The 20,521-nt window shown below is 40.7% G+C and overlaps 1 protein-coding gene across 2 annotated transcripts; it reads right to left on the bottom strand.

Annotated features, from left to right (window-relative positions):
* STIL (STIL centriolar assembly protein) lies at nt 1-20,197 on the bottom strand. 2 transcript variants are annotated; one of them, XM_050307135.1, is made up of 16 exons: nt 20,005-20,197; nt 18,848-18,955; nt 17,370-17,485; nt 17,087-17,274; nt 15,877-16,124; nt 14,974-15,057; nt 14,765-14,851; nt 12,987-13,134; nt 11,753-11,862; nt 10,813-10,927; nt 8,992-10,035; nt 7,534-7,699; nt 6,563-6,788; nt 4,482-4,674; nt 3,609-3,862; nt 1-1,797 (listed from the first exon to the last, which is right to left on the bottom strand). In XM_050307135.1, exons 2-16 carry the CDS (start codon nt 18,937-18,939, stop codon nt 972-974), a joined length of 3,897 nt encoding a protein of 1,298 aa, XP_050163092.1. In that variant the 5' UTR covers nt 18,940-18,955; nt 20,005-20,197; the 3' UTR covers nt 1-971. The 2 variants fall into 2 exon arrangements, with proteins under 2 accessions (XP_050163092.1, XP_050163093.1); XM_050307136.1 differs by lacking the exon at nt 8,992-10,035 and having other exon boundaries at nt 2-1,797.
* Nucleotides 20,198-20,521: the final 324 nt, after the last annotated feature.

The raw sequence follows: 20,521 nt of genomic DNA on the forward strand, positions 1-20,521 counted from the left end.
CAATAACCAACTTCTTCACCTTGTGGAGTATCATCAGCAGGTGGTTATGGGAAAGAGCTGTTTCATTAACAGACAGACTGTAGTGCTTGATGACAGAACATTTGTATATTAACTCAGAAAAAAGCAAATCTGTTATTTTTGCTTACCCCACCACCCAGTATCAGAATTCTTGAGTTCAAGAGCAGGTGAACCAGTGAACTTCCAGTTAACCATTCTAACAGTGACTGGGGAGCTGCATGTGTCTTAAATAAAGGCACCATCAGACGGCCAAAGATTAATTTTTTTTTTTTTAATGAAACCTCTGACATTTATAAGCAGTATGTAATTTTAAATAAATAGAAAACATGAAGGGGAGAAAAAAATTCACAAAAAAAGTTTTTAAAAAGTGCTAGTTTTCCCCAATTTCCTTCAAAGATTTCATGATACAGAAAGTTACATGTGCCATTTTGGCTAAATTCAAGATAATTTTATGCAAAGTAATGCCACAGTTATACTTCCCTTTCCTCCCCCCAAGACACAACCCACACACAGTAATACAACCATTTCAGCAAATTTCTAGAAATTAGTGCTTTAGCTCTGCCCTGCTCTGCCACACACAGTATCAGTGGCTCACAGTTGGCACAAACATGGAAAACTCAGTGTTTTTAAAAAGTCAACAGAAAACCATTTAAGTAACCACTGTTAAAATTATGTTAAGAGTACATCTTGGGCTCAGGTTTTCATATGCTTTAAAATCACACCTAACTGTAAACAAAAGTGCGCACATGTGTCAGTGCTGACCAGCACTGCCTCAGCCAGGCACTTAGAGGTGGCTGTCCCCAACCTGGGCTGAAAACTCAGCTCTGTGAAGTTTTACACTGCTGCAGCAGAGGGACCTCTTCCAAGACAGCTTAATCCGTGGTTTCCTGTCATCTTTTACAGAGAGGTCCCTCTGATTTGTAACAGTGGTTGCCAGCCATCTCAGGGGATGTTCAGAACAACTTTGGCAACTGCCTGAGTTGTTTCACATCAAGAATGGTGCCAACAGAATTTATGCTGTTTGACTGGTTTAACGTTTCAAGGGTTGGAGTACGCAGATTTCCAGGGAACACCTGAGTATCTCCATCTTTCCCACCAGGCTGCTCAGTGAATTCAATCCTCCCAGGTAACAATTTGGTTTTCGACTTTAAATCCTTTAAGAACTGAACTGAGTTTTCATCTGCTTGATCTGCTCTGGGAGGAAAAATTTCATTTGCAATATTTCTTAATATAGGGTTGTTTAATTCCGGTGGAGAAGCAGTCACAGTCAACTCTCTGCTGTGACCTTTTAGGTGAATGGGAAGTCTTCCATCCATTCTTTTGGACAATTCAGTCCAGTGGTTGAAGCTGTCCAACACAGGGGTACAGTTTTTGCCTGGCACGCTTTCTTTTTTGACTGTGCCAGAATTGCCATCCTGAACCTGCAGTTCCTCTTCGTCTTCACTGCTGTCGCTGCCCTGTATCAGCCCATATCTCTTCATGTACTTCTTGGTTGCAAAGGACATGTTGTTTGGTGAAATTAAGCTAAGACCCACCATGCTCTTGTCCGTATTTGAATGCAAGATGTCTTGGAAAGAGAAATCTGCAGGAGGATTTTGGCCTGAGCGACTGAGAGACAGTCGAGATAACTGGTTTTCACTGAGATACTTGAGTGCTATAGCGTTTGCTTCCATGCTCAGATCAACAACGTTAGGAGTTAAGCCACACATGCTGACATTGGCAAATGACATATAATTTAATCCAGGCACCACTGCTTCAGGATTTATGCATGCCAAGATGCTGAAATAAAGCACCAAAAAAGTTAGTTTAGCATTACAGGGAAAGTGTGAGTTTCAAAATGTAATAATTTCGCTCACTGTACTGATTTGTCCTTCCTTCTGAACACCACAGCTTCATCAGGCTGCTCAGCACCCAGACTTTACATTCTGCATTCACTGAAAAACAGCTACTCAACCCCACAGTATCCAAACACTGTTAGAGAATGGATCATATTCTCTTCTGATTCAGTACAGAGTGCCCTCATATGAAGAACTCAGCAGGTTTCAGAACTGGTTCTGGTTTTAAAGCAGGTTTTCCTCAACAGTGAGTGTGACATCATGCCTCTGATCCTCAGACTTTGGATTCTACCATCCAACTCAAATTTTATAACTAGATAGAAGCTACAAGCCCAGTGACAGAGACAAAGAACATCTCTTTCTCAGTGCCTGCAAATTCCAGGATTTTTACAGCAACTCTGGCATAGTATCTGTTTCCAGAAGCCTGCAAGGTTCTAGTTTTCTAAAGCATCCTTCAGTAAGGAAATGTTCATTCAGTCTGTTGCTTGGTACACCAATTTCTTGCATACATTATGTGTTAAAGACAAGCTCTGGTACACCAGCAGTGGTTATAAAGCAGTGCATTTAGTACATGTGTCATATACTAGTTCACAAACCCAAACCCCTCATGTCGATAGTTAAGAGGTTTCCTATTTAACTGAGCTCAAATTCTGAAGTTTGCTTAGGGAGAATAAACTGGCTCAGAACAACAACCACTGATTATGCTGCGGAGTTGCACTGCTGTTTCTCTCTCTACTGAGCTGTAAGACCTTTTCTCAGAATTGTTTATCAGTCATGAAAGTGGCAGAAGGAAGAACTCCACCCCGCTCCCCAAGTTTGAAGAAAAAAACCCCAAGACTTCCAGTTCTATCCTATGGTTCACTCATTAGCACATTATTGACGGTAAAGGAACACTAACAGACTCTCCCCATGGGAAGGTAGCCCAGAAATTCCAGAAAAACACCCAATAAAACTAAAGCAAAAAGGAGAGAAAAGAGTTAGAAACTGGTATGACTGGAAGCAGCTTTTGATACGTGGCTGAAGATTAATTAGGAGGTGGTCAGATTTTTTGTTTACATAACAGCTACATACTGGGTTCAAGAAGACAATAAGTATGAAAGTGAAGCTGTACCAGGCAATCAGCCCATGTCCAAGCAGCTACAGAAGTAAATTCCTGTGTTAAAACCCCTTCTTCAGAAGTTGCTTCTGTTCCTTCCTCTGTTTCAACAAGGCTGTTTCCCTCCCCAGCCTCTGCAGTCTCTCCATTCAAGGTAATGGTAACAGTAACAAGCAATTAGGACAGAACCAGTTTTGATTAGATACCAAGGCCATGATAACAATTTCAGGTACTCTGGTGAAGTGCAAGACAAAGGTAAAGAAGCAATGAGAAAACACACAGCTCTTTAACATTCAGTCTCCCAAGTCCAGTGTTTCTCTGGAATACTTTGTCATAGCCCAAAGGATTGAAATTACTCAAGCAGCCTCATTATTCTAGGGAATTGCATGCTACTGCGTGCACAATACTTCAAGGATCACCAGATGCTCTAGCAGCTAGAACCACTGGTGTTATATTTAAATAATCTGACTTACTAGCAGAGCTCTTAAACCTATCTGAAATGCCCATAGCATGAGCCGGTGTTTCATCTTTGCAGAAAACGTAGATCAAGTTGCAACCAAATGCCCAGTGGCAATGAACACAGTCCCTTTTCCCACTGAGCCAATCTTCATTTTCAGTTGGATCTACAAATTGCTATTCAAAAACCACCAGTATTTTACCTGGCATTCTCCACTTTGTGTGTATTTTTCTTCATATTGCCAGGTGAGTCCAATGTTATTCCAAGACTCTTCAGCTGTTTGAGTGTAGCACTAATGACACTCTCTTTATCCACCACTCCTGTGTCAGTCTCTGAAGCCACTTCTGTTGAACCACCAATATCCTGATACTTAGGACCATCATCATTAACAAATACAGATTTTACAGGCAAGTGATCTTGCTCTTCTGAGGACTTTAGGAGTTGGTTTACTTGGCCCTACAGAAAAAGGGAGTGGGGAAGAGAGCACATGACAATAATATGACATGCAGGACTTGTAAAAAACCTAAATCCTAGTTTATTCTTATGCAACTTCAAATGCAACTTGATGGGTTAATAGCTTATTCTGACAAAGAAGGCAAATTCAGATTCAGTTCAGATGCAATCACTTAAACTCACAGCAGTGTAGTCAAACACTGGAACATCTTACATTTCAAGCTTTCTGTAAGAGTCTGTTCTGAATTTAAGCACATCACATACTGATATTATTCAAGATTCAAGTCTCTGCCCTTTAAGAGACTTGAAGGTAAAATGCTGTGTTATTTTAAAGGTCACTAATTTGGGAAGTTCCCAGCTGACATCTTTGAAGTAAGAAATTACTATTTATTAGATAGCAGACAGTACTCCTTGTATGCATGAAAGAGCAAAGTACAAAATAACCACTTAAAACCCTTAGAAAAAAATGAAGAACCACAAACTTGGAACTTTCAGTAGAGCACAACACGTGAACTTGAAAACCACACGCAGTTTTCGCTGATGCCAATACCACATCATAACTTCAGCAGTGGCTGTTTTGACTGTTGCACTGAGTGCAGAATATGAAATGCTTGTGAATTACCAGCAAGTCCTGGTAAAGCCTCTGATCCCCTGAGGGATGCCGAGGCAGCAGCGAGGCGGGTGGCTCTGAGTTCTGCTCGCTTGTTACCACCACCTGGTTGCTGGCTCCCTCCGATGGTTCCTTCTGTAAAGACACGCTGACACTTTCTTCCAAGGATGAACGGCGAACAAGCGCCTGGGAGACGTTTCCATTTCTGGAAGAGAACACCAACAGAGCTTGAAACTCCCTTGAAACAGAAAAAGCATGATTATCATTACATCTACCTTATCATTTCATGAACAGAGGAGGAGAAAAATCGAGTACTGGAAACGGATCCTTTTGGTTTGTCTGCTGCTTGAGGCTTTGCTCCTTTCTGCAGTCACTTTCTTTCAAAAGTCATTGGAGGACTGAGGAAATACACATTGCAGTGTAACACTGTAAGAGTTTTTTCAAAAGATGATTTAAAAGTGGCAATGGCTTCTCTGGACTAGTCAAAACTCAATGACACTCTATGACAACCTTAAGGCAGATGAAAAGAAGGTTATTAACAATTTGAGTTCTTTTTTATGTTTCAGCATTCATATATACACTTAAAAGCCTTCAGGAACAAATATCTTCCACATTCTCTGAAACATGACTTATTCAAAAAGCTGGGTTTTTTTACCAAGGTGAGTAACTGATCCTGTGGTAGTTTAACAACTCCCCACACAGTTACAGGTTACACAGTGCACACTCAGTATCGAACTGAGAACAAACACCTAGTTGAAATATTTCCCCAAATCAGATGTGAAAGAGAAGCAATAAAGGGTAAAAAGGGTAAATACTCTAGAACAAGTTACAACATGATGCTCTGCATCCCCCTCAGCCAGCTGGTGTGTGCATTGCATACGCCTTTGGAGACCAGACATATCAACACTACCATCATCCCGAGGAGATCCTTAAGTGACCCTCCTCCCCCTTCCTGTTCCTCCTGAGGAGACAAGTGTAAGATAAGGGAATTTCAGAACTCAACTGATCAATTGCCTATGTTGAAAGCGATAAGATTTAAACCACGTGATATACCAGATAGTCAATGTAGGTTATCAGCTGCTGTTACACTAGCAATTATTCATCATTTCCAAAAATGTTCCCTCCTCCTCAAAGAAATCTGGGTGATGCTCTACATTCTTACTATGAGATACTTATACAGCTATTCTGCAGGTTTATGAACTCAAGTTGAAGAGAATCTTAAATGGCATCTTCCTAATATACAATGTTCAGAAGACTGATTTGAATCCATCATATTTATGGCAGCAGCGTATGTTTGCAGAGAGTATTTAATCAAGGACTATGAATGTTTAAGTTATAGTTTAATTACCAACATCTTTCTCAATATGATTATTTTAGAAACCTAATTTAACTGGAAGGGCATTCCTTCTCCTTTGGCTTTTTATACTTAGAGAATATTATATCACTAACAGTGCTAAATTGCTGAGCTATTCCATATGTAGAAATAACATCCACATAGAAAATTAAAAAGTTATAAAATCACTTCTGAAATCTGTTTGAGATTAGTCATTGCACTATAAAGAATCTGAGCTTAAAAACTATTAAACAGTAGTGAAGTCAGTACCTGCATTCACTACACACGAAGTAATTAGGTATAAAATCTAGAAAAATTCAGGGAACAGACACATAACCATAAACGCTTCATCCCAAGACCCTCAGGACTGGAAGAGTTCTGAATGCTGACAGGGAAAAGCCACTGTAGAAAACAACTGCCTATAGCAGCATCTCCTTTTCCAGTCAGGATTTAAGGTAAGAAAAGGAATGTTGCCAGCACTGTACATGCTTTTCCAAGTTAAAGGCTTTTGCCATCAGCTCCTGCTGATAGGTAGGCAAGCTAAACCTGCACGAGTGATAAATGCAGACTCTAAAGGCAACTGTGTTTTGGTGAGCTGCACAATTCGATGCACAACTGACAAAGAAAGAAGGAAAGAACACAACAACTGAAGTCAGGTGACTATTTACAATTCCCAAGGATAAAAAAATTTATGAAAATAGTAACTTATGAAAGGTAGCTCAGCCTATTATGTGAACAGAAGATATTTCTGGTTACTTACTGGGGAATGTTCTGATTAGTTCCTTCCTCCACAAGATGAGTGCTCTCTACGAAGCTGGGAATGTCAACCACTCTTAAAGAAGAAGCAATACTTGTATTACTTGCATCTTGTTCAGCACTAATTGAGATGCTTATGTCTTCCTTGGAAATCTCTTCATCCTCTTTTTTCCCTTGTGGTATGGAGTCATCTTGTTTTTCTGAGGCTGTATTCCAAAATAAACTAGCACCTACAACAAAAATTAAAGATTTTCCCATTTAAGGAAGTCATTACTTTCTCCTGAGACGCTTCGGCTTTGTAAAGCTAGGGGAATAATTTTCTCCAATTCACCTTTTTTCACCATTTTAAAAAGCGATTTAGGGTTTAAATCAGCTAAGAGTTGCCAAAACATCATTCAAGTCCTTGTTTCCTCCAAAGCATACTTAATGAAATAAGTCATTTTAATGCACTGACCTTAAGCCTGTTCGAAAGTTTCCTCCAGACTAACCAAAATATTTCCACGGATTTAACAGGAACCAATACATTAATATGTAACTTTACAGACACAGCTGCATAACTTGCCTAAATTAAAGCAAATACAGTCTCCTCTTCATGCATGATTTACAAACAACATCAATAATATATTTATTAGAACACTATATGGCACAGAAGCTATTACTTTTCAAAACAGTGTATTCATTCAAAAAAAGACATGGATTTTTCTTTCAATAAGGCGCAGTTTTAAATAGAAGATCTTCCTAAAGCTATTGGAAAAGTAATTCTTTCAGTGATGGCAATCACTGCCATTACAGCCCAAAGACAAAAGTAACTCCAGCCTAAACTTGCAAATAACACTAAGAGAACTTAACTGGCTTGTGGATCTAGGTGCACATTTGCACAGCAGTTCTGCAAAACATTCCCTCCATGCCCAAACAAATCCCAGAAACATCCAGAAAAAGCGGTGCCAGTCTATTTTAAAAGAATAAAAGCGTTACCTGTGCTCACAGCAACGCTCACGCTTCTCCTCTTGTGCGGACGAGGTGAGGTCTGTGTTTCCATAGAAACGAGGTCCCTCTGCTTCTCAGGCTGCAGAGCATGGATTGCTGCTGCCGGCTCGGAGGAACACGTCTGGCGAGCCTGTGCCTCCAGTAAGCGCTGGATCTGTAACAGTTATCACAGAGTTACGATTTGCACGATGAAAATACAAACTATCCTAGGCAAAAGTGAATTACTAAACTGCGTCCCTCTAAGATCTGGATTCAAGTCCAGGCTGAGCTGCCAAAGAAGTTCTGATAACCTTCCAGTTCTCAGCAGTGCACAGAGCATTAATCAAAACACCAATTTTGATGTTGGCAGAGCTAGCAAAGGAGAGGTTTAAGCACACTGGCAAAGCCAGCACCAAGACAGCTTGAGTAAAGCCTATTTGCACCACACTTGTTGGAAGTATTCCTTGTCCCTTTCATTCATATACAAAGCCTATTACCAACTTACCAGCCAGCCATTTATATGCCAACTATCCCTACACCAACGTTGTATTAATTACTAAACTAAGCACTTAAGTGATAAAATTGAGGTTGCCTAGGCAGTGTTTACTCTAGGATTTGCACCCATCCTGTCCACCGATCAGTTTGTAGCTTTGGGGAAAAATACCAGTAAAGGCTGCATTTCTGCAATAAGCAGAGGTATCCCTCTCCGCTTTGAGAGCTTGATTTCACATACAGGAACTATACCAAAATCTTATTTCAGCTGTAATTTTCTAATTAAAGTACTATGAACAACTTTCCTATTCGTACCATTCATCACCAGCAGCAAAATTTAAACTCTGGCTCTTCAGCCCCAAGTCATGCTCTGCAAAATACAGAGACAACAATTTAATTAAAGGGCTGATATCTTGAAGAAGCTTAACCTGGTAAGGTAACAGAACTCAGTGAGATGCCCAAAGCCCATTTTTCCAGCACAGCAACACAGATCTAATGAATCCTGCCAGTCTGCTGCAGATAGCTGAAATCTTCAAAGCAAAAGCTCAGGGAGGTGCAGGCTTGCAGGTGGACAAAGCAACAGATGAGAACATTCTGTGCTTCATCTGTGTGCTTACAATAATTCCAAAGCCTACGCAGTAGATTATTTTTTTTTACACAGAAAAACCTTATATATGGCAAGGCATTTATACATTTTGCATTGCAAAAGGGTGCTAAAGGGAAACTTTTATGTTGTGGTAATGTGATAAAATAAACGCAAAACTCAATTAGATATGAGCCAAATAGTTTTCATTTAAGGGACACCAACGAGCAGAGCTCATCAGGACCCCTCTCCAACCCCAAACTGCAGCTGGTATGACAGGCTCCCTTGCTCCAACACAGATAGACAACAGTTAATTTAATTCCTTTGGCAGGGGGAATTATCAAAGCATAATCACTAAGAGGCCAGAGGAGAAAGCTGCCATTTCCACAAACCTGAGCTTGAAGTAATTTGAGTTGTCTGTCTTGCTCTGTAAGAACCCGGTATGCATCTGGAGATAATCCCATCATTCCATTATCTGATCCTGCTTTAGAAGCAGGCGTGTGCAGGCAGGGCGAGTGGGCTGCACAGCACTGTGGGCTCGAGTGGGACGGCATCCTCGTTCCAGGTGACAGGCTGCTGTCCAGAGAACAGCTCCCTGCTTTCCCATGATAGCTCGGGCTTATAGGGCTGCCTGTGGCATATCCTGGATTGCAGCAAATATTTGGGCAAGTGATATTTTGATGGAGCACTGCACAGGGCTTCTGCTGAGCCATCTCCAACTGCATCTCAGCTCCATGTTTGGGGCTCATTTTTGCAATTCCTTGCCACGAATTTACCAGATTATAGTGGATGGAAGCAGGACACTGACAGCTGCATGCCGGGCAGCAAGGTGGCACTTGAGCTGGCACCTGCAGGTCTGCTGGGTGTCTGCAGCTCTCTGGTGAGAAAGCAGAGTTGTAGAGGACTGGCTGTGTAACAGCAGGAAGCTGCTTGGAACTGGATACTGATGTTCTCCTAACCGGAGGCTCTCCCTGCGGTGTGACACTTTCGGGATTCAACACAAGTCTTTCCGATGGCTTTCTGGGGTGGTGCACGGATGTCTCTGGGGAAGGCCCACTACAAGGGGTTGAAGGAGAAGATGACCCTGAACTTTTTCTTGACTGAGGGCAAGTGTTCTTACAGTGCATCTGCTGCTGTACTAGAGCTTGCTTTCCTCTGGGAGGCATCGAAGCTGGAATTTTCTGGCTTATAGCATTTGGTAATTGCCTCAAAGAGGGATCTCCCATATTAGCAGAAGAATTCTGCCTGTTTTCAGAATGCTGGGTGGGATGATATGTAGACCTCAAGCAGGACTTCTTTTTAATAGGCTGATTTGGCACTGAGGGTAGACTTTTAGCATTTGAAGTCCCCACAGGCTTAGACAATTGTCCTGGTTCCACAAAACTCCCGTCCAAAATAAGTGACAGTTCTGGCACTGAAGGAAAAATCCTGGTAACCTGAAGGGATAATTACAAAAATTTAAGATAATTTAAAAATATTATCTGATCTTTACATGCAGAATTTCCTCAAAGAAAATGTTTTAATTTACAATCAACGTATGATGATCATGAGCTCGAAATCAACTACACATTAAATATATTCCTAAAAGATTGGAGAATCCAGATACAGAAAAAGCAGCAAGCTCTCTGGGGTCATTCTGAAAAGAAAAAAATTGCTTTCATACAGCATAACAGCCATGTGTACCAAATGAGTGTTCCATGTCATTTCAAAGTCCCCTTCTAGAAGAAGATTACATGCTCCCTCTTACTATTTTTAGACCCAGGAGATTGGTACAACAGAGCATATTTAATAATCCACAACTGTCACATCCTTCTAGACTGTACAAGGGCTGCTATTTATTGTATTTGTATACATTTCAGTAAAAAAAGGACAGCAAATCTTTATTTACTTATTCACCCAAAACTACACGGGTTTGCTGTCTCTCTTTGCTTCAGACACCACAGCTCTTCCACTGAACAGCAGCAAGATTCCTAAAGTACAAACTACTATCTCTGTTTCCAAATTCTAGCATACAGAGGAATTAAAGTGCCTAGAATACTGGAATAAAGGCAGGTTAACTAGAGCAGGAGTCAGGACTCTCAGTTCATTTCTTCAATTCTGTTTTCCCCTTCTAGCACTTTGAGACAGAGGCTTTACGCTCTCCAGTCCCCTTAAAATGAGTTTTGCTGCTCCAAGTGTCACACTTGAGATGCCCAGAGCAATTATTTACTTACCTGTTGGCTCACTGGGTGAGGACTTGGAATTGGTCTGGGGGATAAATCCTCATCTTCTACACCAGAGTCGTGATCGCTTGCTGACAACTTGCTGGGTGAAGAGCCCTGGAGAGGACTAAAACCAAAATAAATCAAAGTGAAAACGTTTGGTTGTCAGATTTGGCAGCAGTAACACGAAATTTCATGTTTTTCACTGTGCCATCTACAGTGCAGTATCAGCATCATTTTTCCAAGAAGCAGTTGCTATCCATCTTCTCTCTGCTTAGACAGGGGAGTTCACACAGCAAATAATTTTAAGATCAAACAGTGAAAGTACAAATGCTGCTTCTGGGCAAAGAGATACCAACCCTCCCTCCCCTACAGCCTCACACATACACACCTTTTAAGTGACATTCTAACAGCAAAGCACTGATTTATACTAAAGATAGGAAGTGCTACAATAAAGATTGTAACATTGTTTGAAGGAAAATAAAGGCCATCTCAGTTAAAGATAAAAATCTGATGGATAAGCCAGGTTATGAAAAATTCCTAAAATTTCAACCTATCCAGGTCTCAGAGCTCTGAGAAGTGGGAAGAAAAAAGGAATTTTTACCAACTTAAGTAGATTTCAGTTAGAGATTTGCTTCAAAGGACACATCTCAAAGCTTAATATAGTGAACTAAGCTTCATCAGTAAGGAAGCCTTTTTAGAAACATTGACAGTATAAATTACAACCACCACTACTAAGAGCAGAAATCTGGGTAGTTTCTTTTGGACTACAAGTCAACTCGACCACCTCCCTTGAAAAATATTAACTCTAGGAATAAACAAAAGGACATACAAAGATTTTAATGCAACAACATGTATGCACAGCTAAACTGACACACAGCACAGAAGAGGTCAGAAACCTCATCAAATAAACATTTCATTTTTGCATATAAGTGACGTCTGGAAGATTTACCTTCTGATTGGAAGTTTCTTGCAAACTCTGCTGAAGAACTCAGTTTCTGCATTTTGGTTTTCTGCACTCAGCTCAAATTGGATAGGGGTCTTGTCTGAGGGTTCAACATTCTGGAAGAAAGTGTTCCATATTTGTGAAGCATGAAACATTCAAACTTTCAGTCACTGAGGTACCACTCCCAATAAAACAGTTTTAAGGACGTTTATAGGCTTATTTTCTGCTTGTCCTCTACTTTCAAATTTTTCACCACTGCAAGAAGGGAGGCAACTTCCCTTCCTGTTTAACACTGTTGCCCTGCTACTCTGTGAAGTGGTTGGGCTATTTATAGCCATGAGCAGATGCTTCCTTGCTGTAACTGCTCACACACTCCTCCACAAGCCTCCACCACCATAGGAAACAGCAAATCTTCCTACACTGCTTCACACACCACTGCTGGGCAAGTCCTGGAGGCAACAGAAGTGAATCTCTCTTGAGAGGATGGTCATCTTCAGAAAGCTAAGCTGCACTTAGGCTAAAGGTGGAAGGTAGTCCTGACCAGGGAAATTTAATTGGAAGAACAGAGTAAACACAGCACAGGACACACACTAAAGTCGCTGCTTCTCTGCCAGAGTACAGCAGCACTTATTGGGCAGATTGACAATTCAGATTCTGAACAAGCCTAGGAAAAGACACAAGGAACTACCATTTCCTAGAATTTCCTCAAACCTTACTAATTATGTCCCAGAGGTCTGTATCATAAAATTCTTTCAAAGGGTTACTTTGCAAAAAGATAAAATTGTTCATACTCGATTACTGCAGCGCAACAAGAGACCTGTTGATTAGTGACCACTGAATTTCTTTTTGCATTCAACTTCAAGCAAAGCACAGTTCTCAGCTTTGCTCTCTAGAAAGCATCACCCACAGCAGCTGTTGGATGTGGCCAGTGCACACACAGCACACCAGATTAACAAATGCTATAGGAAGTCTGAATCTCTGCCCATAAAGCCAAAGTCACGGGCAGGAGAGCACAACACAGCACATTTCAAAGACAGATCCTTAATGCTGTTAGAAGAGCGAGCAGTGCTGACTTTGGAAGTCATCTCCCAGCTTGAGGGACAAACTGAATTTACAGCAGTCACTGGGAAAAGGTATCTTTATAGAGCTACATCATTATCAAGCACTGCAGTTCCATTTGGGTCACATTATAAGGCAATTTTTGAAGTACCACGATGCAGCAGGAAACCAAGCCACTTACTTTGAAGAGCTGTACTGTGTCATGGCAAGTCAAGATCTGAAACCCCAGTTCAGCCTGTCCACTGCACGGAACACACTCATAAAACTCTGGTTCCTTGTGTGTCAATGAATAAAGCACAATAAGAAAACTCCCAGATTCTGAAAAAACCCTACAATAGAAGAAAAACGCATCTTTAAAAAAGTTAATCAGGAAGAAGGCCCTTAGATTCTCAATACAGGGAGTAAATTTTCACATGGTTTAACAAACTGGTGAATCACAGCCCTTTGAGTGGTACTGAGATATAGATGAAGCAGGTGGATTTATGATTGAAACCACAGGTAAGAATCAAGGAAAAGTAGAGAAATTAATCTCCTTTGTAGTTCAAACCTTTATGATCACTTAGTACTTTAAATTACTTCCTGGAAGACTTCAAGAATAGCATAGAAGAAAACATTTGTAAAAATGATACTGTGTTTAATTTTCTTTTTAGAATTCAATTGAGGATGTACTATAGAGACACTTAGTGGTTCAGTTATCCCTAAACATCAAAAAAATTCTCATTAGCAAAGAAATTAAAAGAAAAAATTATATTGAAGGTTTTTTCCTACAAGTTGAGAACAAGGAGTAACAAGTCAGCATTTAACACAAAAGTTCAAGGATAATGACAAGAATGTATTTTCCAGGAAAAGGCAGCACTACTTTTTTTTTATAGCACTTCTAATATGCTTGTTTGTAGATTTTTTGTTTGCTTTTGCTTTAAATAATATATTTCTCTAAAGCAGTAGAAACAGGATGCTTGAAAAACGCATTTACATACAACTTCAAAATTATGCTTACAACTTAAAGAGTTAAAAATGTTTGAGGCAGATTAACCAGTTAGCCTGCAGAGGTTAATTCCGTTTGCATGGTTCATCAAATCTCCCTAATCCAGTTCCATGATGAAATCAGTGAGAGATAATGAGAGTCAAGCATCTAACTTGCCTATCTAATAATCTAATTGGGCTCTTATCTGTATTTGGATGTATTTAGGTTGTTAAGGGAACACATTTATTCACCAAATGTGGTTTTATTTATTCACCAAATGTGGTTTTATTTTATAACTTAAAAACAGGTGTGGTCAAGCAAAAGAAGTGCTTATGCATACAGCATATTTTAAAGTTTCATTTAACTGAAGCGCAGTTTTAAACTGTAAACACCTGAACTCCCTCCCAGCTTTCCTGTAAATATAACTTGGCAAACATCACAAGTGAAAAGATGTAGAGAATTAGGAATGATTATCTACTAACATCATAAAGAAAAAAAACCCACCCCAGAATGCAAATACTATTAACAAACCCTGAATATTTAACAGGAAGTCATAACAGGGCAGTATTAGCTGCTCAGCAATATGCTTCAATATGTTGGTCAGGTACAACCAGGGAGAAAGCTTATGTCAAAGAAAATACCCATAAGAAAAGCTAAAAACCGAAACCAAAACCCCATCACTGTTTAAAGTAGTATTTCCTGCTTACAGCTTCTTATTTAAACTAAAATGCAGTGACCTTCATGATATTAATGTTTATCCTCTTCTGTCTTTGAGATATCAGCCCAGCTTTCCAACAATTCAGTCACAGAAAATTCTTGAGGCAGAAGCCAAAACCAAAAAGAACATTTAAACCAGACAGCTTTACCTCTATACAACACATAAATCACAGCGTTCCCTCAAATATCTTTGAACAGAGCCCATGCTGCCATGCATTTCTGTGGAATACATTTCCAGGCAGCTTCTGTGTTTTATTTTACCTATAAAAGTGACTTGCCTTTCTTGAATCGAAGAACTGAATAAATATCGCAAGCAACAGGCCCAGACTTGAGGACTACAGATCTGAGTAACTCCACTCAGCCAACTAGAAGTAAGGAAAAATATCCAGTTAGAGCCAGTTCTGTTACCAAGTTCTCACTGTGCAATCCCTCAGATACATGGCAAATCAATGTGTATTAGTCTGGACCAACAGAGCAAAACACTTACACTCCAACTAACGGCAGAGCATAAGCCTTGGGATCGGACTCAAGCAGCAAAAGTAATTTCCGTGTTTGGTCCATAGTAAGGTAGCTGAAAGAAAGCAGGAGTTGGGGTTTCTTTTAGTATTTTGGAAGGCAGTCTCAGAAAAAAATCTTAAAGAGGAAAAATACAAGTTTAGAAAATACTGTGAGAAAAGAAGTTTGGGGAAAAATAATCAAAACTATTCTTCTCCACATTTTACAGCAACTCCTCAGCTTTTCATCCAGTCCCCATGTATGAAAGAATTATCAAGGATAAAATGTACTTATTGGTAGTACTAATTCCAGTATTTCAGTGAACACTAGAATTAGTATTCACAACAAATCCAGAAGTGCAAGTCATGTTAAATTTGAAGAGTAACTTTTGGAGATGCAAAGTGTCTCTCTCTCCAAGTAAAATAACATTCAGTTGCTTCAAATTATTTCCCTGATCTATCCTTAGCTCATCCTACCAAATTAGTTCCCAGTCAGAATGATGACTCCCCAATACCATCTTAGAAGCACCATTAACACAAGAAGCTTTGATTTGCATCCCAGGACAAGCACTGATGGTGTTTAAAAAGCTGGATGGTGTTTATATTTATTATGTTATCTGGAGGTGTGTCTCCCTACCCCAGTAGGAAGATCCTTCTACTGAAGCCAAGAGCGAGAAGAACTTCTACTGAACCAGTTAGTGTTTTTGCTCCACCCCATTTCCTGTTTCTTGTTCATAACTTGCAGTATTTTTCCAAGACCAGGAGTTCTGTTATTTTTATGCCAGCTATTTTACTAAAAAGAAAAGTACAGCTGAGGTTTCTCCAACCTACCTCCTTTAAGAAGGGCAGCAAACTGCCAGGTAACTCTGACAGCTTTAGCAATACCCTTTACTCACCCACATTTACAGGTTCCTCGAACTTGTGCAATACTCATAGGGCTGTTCAAATTTCTTGCCAGGGCTGTTGGAATAATTGGGACAGACTTCACAGGGGTGTATTCCAAGGTATTTGCCACAGTAACAGAAGCCCAGTGAAAATTAAAATGTAGGTTATCCAGGTTTTCTGTGAAAACAATGTGAGCTCTAACAGTGAGCAGTTTAGAAAGATCCAGTGATTCTTTGCTGCACAGACCATTCTGCAGACCCTAGAAGTAAGGAAAAAAGAAGAGTTAAATACACTAAATTATCTTCCTGTGATTACCACGATTCAAGATGTATTACATTAGGAAATCAAATCATTCATCATAGCTACTACTGCAACTGGTACGATGCAAAAAGCCATTAATCCAGCTCTCTAAAGTTCATTGCTCTACCAAACATAATGACTAACATAGAATACATTAAAAATTAGTGATGCATACCTTGCAATTGTTTTATGATGTATTAAAATAACTTAGAGTTATTATACTTTTATATAAGTAACAGACAACTAGAAGGCTCAAGCTGATCTATTGACGTTATTTTTACCTGCAATCCGAAAGTTTGTAATTTAACATTTGGATATATAATCATGAGAAATTAGATGCAAAGCAAGCTTAATTTGTGTTATAAGATACACACTACAACAACTACAGGGAAAAATTTACAGGAATGGAAGGTGGATTTAGTAGTCTTTATGTCTACAGAAGAGCATAGAAATGACAGGCACAGTAGCTATGGCTACTAACCTACATAAGGCTTTACATGTTTCTTGTGAGCCACTTCCCTAGCAACACCTTATCAACAACTGCCTAAACACTGCAATTCACTCATGAGAGTTTAAAAAAAAAAAAAAAAAAGCTGTTTTCTCTTGTTTAAGTAAGTTTGCTGCAATCACTGTTTCGCTGGTTTTGGTGGTTAAACCAGCTGAAAAACTTTGGTCAGACAGGAAGATTTTACTCCAAGATTAAACAGTGGGTAATCCTTAAACACCTGTGATGACTAACTGATTTCAACAGTTTCCAATACACTTTTCAATGACACTCAAGCAGCTCATTTCACATAATTAATTACATAGTCTTGCTTCAGCCACAAGCTTGCTGTGTTGGAAATCAAGCCCTGCGCATAGTCCAGCCTCCTGCCTCGCAGACAGTTTATTGTTCAAGAGACCCAGCTGAGAGCTGCCAACCTTGAAAGCCGAGCTGATATCTTCAGCACTGTGCACTATAACATTATCTGAAGAAGGCCCCCAGGCATTAACTGTACATGGAATCAAGAAGTCTCCAGGAAGAGGTGCAGTCGGAATTTTGCCCGATCCACCAGCAACTTCTCGACCAGGATCAAAGCGGTCTATGGTCAGCGTTACGCCTTCCCCATCTTTAAAACAAATAAATAAAGTTAAGAGTCCAAGAGCAACAACTCAGGCTACTCAACCACCCAATACTGACTGTTCACCTCATGCTCAAAATTACCTTCACTTAGTGCAAGGGTCCCAAGCAAAAAACAGGAAAGTGATTTCTTCTCACTCTGCTTTGCATGGCGATAGGCAAGACGCAAGGTTTTCTCCAGCAGAGACAACTTGGGGTTTCTAAGGAGAGACAACAAGCAAGTTTAACTCACAAACCATCTTTACCAAGAACATTTGGCTTGACTAGTCCAGCAAACCAACATCAGAAGGGAAACAATTTTCCCTGTGGAGAATAAATAGCAAGCAGATAGAAGAAGCTTTTTTTTTCCTATGGAGAATAAGCAACAATGAGAGGGAAAAGCCTTTTCATCCGAAGGGCACCATTGTCACAAGAACTAGAGATGCACACAAGTGAATTATTTTAATAGCATGCAGGAAAAGTTAGAAACACTAAAAGCAAAAGAAAAAACCTTCAAAAAGCCTCAAAAGTTTAAAGAGTAAAATAGGCAAAGAAGCTTAACTAATTTTGAAGTGGTGGTAACTCATTTTAGCACTATATTTACTGTGGATGCTTAAAGCAGCAGCAGACTGGGCTCAGTGACACAGGAATGCAAGTATGGAGAAAGGTTAAGTAATTATAAAACCACTATTTGGTAAAAAATGTAGTAAATTGGAATCTAGGGCAGTAAATACATCAGTGTTATTTTAGCTTGGAAGAGCTTATCTGATTTTGACCCAAAAAGCAGTCAAAGTTGAAAATGAAGCTACTGGTTTATGTGAATATGGTGATGGTGCCTCACATCCTACCTGCTCAAGAGTAAGTGAAGTGCCTCCACAAAAGTAATTTATTTTAAACTTTGTTAAAATGTTGAGGTTTTAATATTAACTCAAAGAAGACTGTGTGGCAAATTCAAGTGGAGGCCCCTTATGTAAGGACTATCCACCCTTATATGCACAAATATCCATATACCTGCTCTAACAACTACAAGATTTTTTTAGCATCTACAGAAAAATTACCCCTACAAGTAGTAATGATTAAATTTTACCCTCCATTTGTTTTTCAAGTCGGATTTGGAATATCCTGCCCTAGAAACGCCAAAGTGCTTCAGATTTGCCTCTAGACTAATTCTAAGCAAACAGTAAGAACCAAAACATAGGAACTTTTAACATTTTAAGCCAGATGACTGAAGCAAGTTAAATGTTTAGTTGTAAGTTTTACCTGAGACACACCATGCATCTCATTTTGAAAAACCATGTTTTTCTCTGAAAAACAAGAAAGCTCCAAATATGCAGTCACTTGAGAAAACTGAAAGAAACTGAGTTACTTTAGACTGAGACCCCTCCAACCCACTCGTGCTACATCACATAAAGGGAAATTCAAATCTTTCCAATAAAAATCCCTATATGCTTATAACATATAAGCCTTTGTGCCTTGCCATACAACAGAATGAAAAGACAAAATGAGGCTTTGAATCACGCAATTTATGATTTATTTTAACCTTCAGTTTCACAAAAAAAAAAAAAAAAAGAGGTTATTGATACCTGTAGTAGGTAACGTGTGCTCCAATGACATCACCCATGGGGACCGGGTCCCAAAGTGCACACTTGGACAGAGGGAAACTGAAAGGGACCATCGTCTCGGGAACAAATCTGGGAAGAGGATCACAGAGGTAAAAAGTGGATAAAGGTACATCGTTATCTTATAATGTTTAAAAGAAGGAGCAAAGGTGTGACACAGTAAAAACAAGAAAGGGGATACATAAGCTGTTGGTATTTTGTGTTTATTTGTTTCAAGACCAGCTCAACAGAGAAGAAAGTTTGCCCTACGAAGTTGTCAGAGTTACAAAGTCAACACAAAACTTTTATTTTCCACCTGACAGTTTCTTCCTGCAGCCTTGGAAGATGTGTAGGCCAAAACAGAAGTCTGCATACAAAGCCCAAGGAAAAGCTGCTCTGGATAGAGTTTAGGGAAGAAGAGAGTTACCAGTAATTAGAAACTCCCATAGCACACAGAAAAGCTTGATTTAGACAAATTTAAGATTAGATCAGCCTCCCAAAGCTCTATTTTAGTCACTTTATTTAAAGCAAGAACACAATCCACTTAAGCTTTGAAGGCCTCTGAAATAAAGCTTTAGCCTAAATAATATAGTGCAAAACTTGCCATCAGACTTCAAAGAGCCCTGAAGAAATCAGTGAGTAACTACATTAACCTATTTACACGAGCAGATTCTTTTGAGCCTCGTAAACCAATCGTATCAAGTAAAACACAAAACAATTGACAGCCCGCATCACTTGGCAAACGCCTCGACACCTTTTAACAAATAAGCGAGAAGTCGCTTTTGTAGTTATTTGGAGCGCGAAACTTTGCCAAGAAAAGGCGCTTCCTTTGCGTTTCCTCAGGATGCCAGGAAGGGACTTTATTTTTAAGGCGGTCCTTTAAGGAACTCTTGCTCCATGAGAGGAACACCAGTCGTGTTTCCAGCGGCACACAGCTGATTCCCGTTAAAAGTCGACACCAAAACAAGCCAAATAAGACGAACCAAAATAACCCCCGAATTTAAGCCTATGAAAGAGCAAACTCGTTTAAAACCCCCCTTTTTCTACCAGATTTTGGCAAGCACGAAGCAGCACCCCCTCCCTCTCATCGCTCTTTACACCCAGAGGCGCACTCGCTGGGGGGCCGGGGGCGATGCGGGTACCTCAGATCCAGGTCGGGCCGAACGGGGTCGGGGCAGGGCCGCAGCTCTTCCCACCTCCCTCCTCCTCCTCTCCCCGGCGCGGGAGCAGCGGAGGGGCCGTGGGGGGGGAGTGGGGCCGGTGTCGCCGATGCTCCGGAGCCCAGCGAGGCTCCCCAGAGCCCAGCGAGGCTCCCCAGAGCCCACCGAGGATCCTCCGGAGCCCACCGAGGATCCTCCGGAGCCCACCGAGGATCCTCCGGAGCCCACCGAGGATCCCCCGAACCCGCCTCGCTCCCGCCGGGCCCGCCCGCTCTGCCCGCTCCGGCACCTCCCGCGGGCCCCGACCCCGCCCCCTCCACCCTCGGCGGGCCAATCAGAGCGCGCATCCCGCCCCCCTCCGCCCGCTCCGGGCCAATCGGGCGGGACCGCCGGCTCGGGCCAATCCGAGCGCACCCCGGGCAAACCAACCGCCAGCGCGCGCGCGGGGAGGGGGGTTTTAAAAAAATGCCCAAGGGCGCAGGCGCAGTGCAGGAGGCGC

Source organism: Myiozetetes cayanensis, unplaced genomic scaffold (assembly GCF_022539395.1).
Source record: "Myiozetetes cayanensis isolate MyiCay16 unplaced genomic scaffold, myiCay2020 scf12, whole genome shotgun sequence".
NCBI lineage: Eukaryota > Metazoa > Chordata > Aves > Passeriformes > Tyrannidae > Myiozetetes > Myiozetetes cayanensis.

Bases quoted from the DNA above. Each gene is read 5' to 3' on its own strand.
- STIL (XM_050307135.1), bottom strand. From the start codon at position 18,939: ATGGTCCCTTTCAGTTTCCCTCTGTCCAAGTGTGCACTTTGGGACCCG. The intron at 4,675-6,562 runs GTAAGTAACCAG...GTTCTCTTCCAG, and splicing joins ACTAATCAGAACATTCCCCA to AAATGGAAACGTCTCCCAGG. The intron at 3,863-4,481 runs GTAATTCACAAG...CTTTTTCTGTAG, and splicing joins GGCTTTACCAGGACTTGCTG to GGCCAAGTAAACCAACTCCT.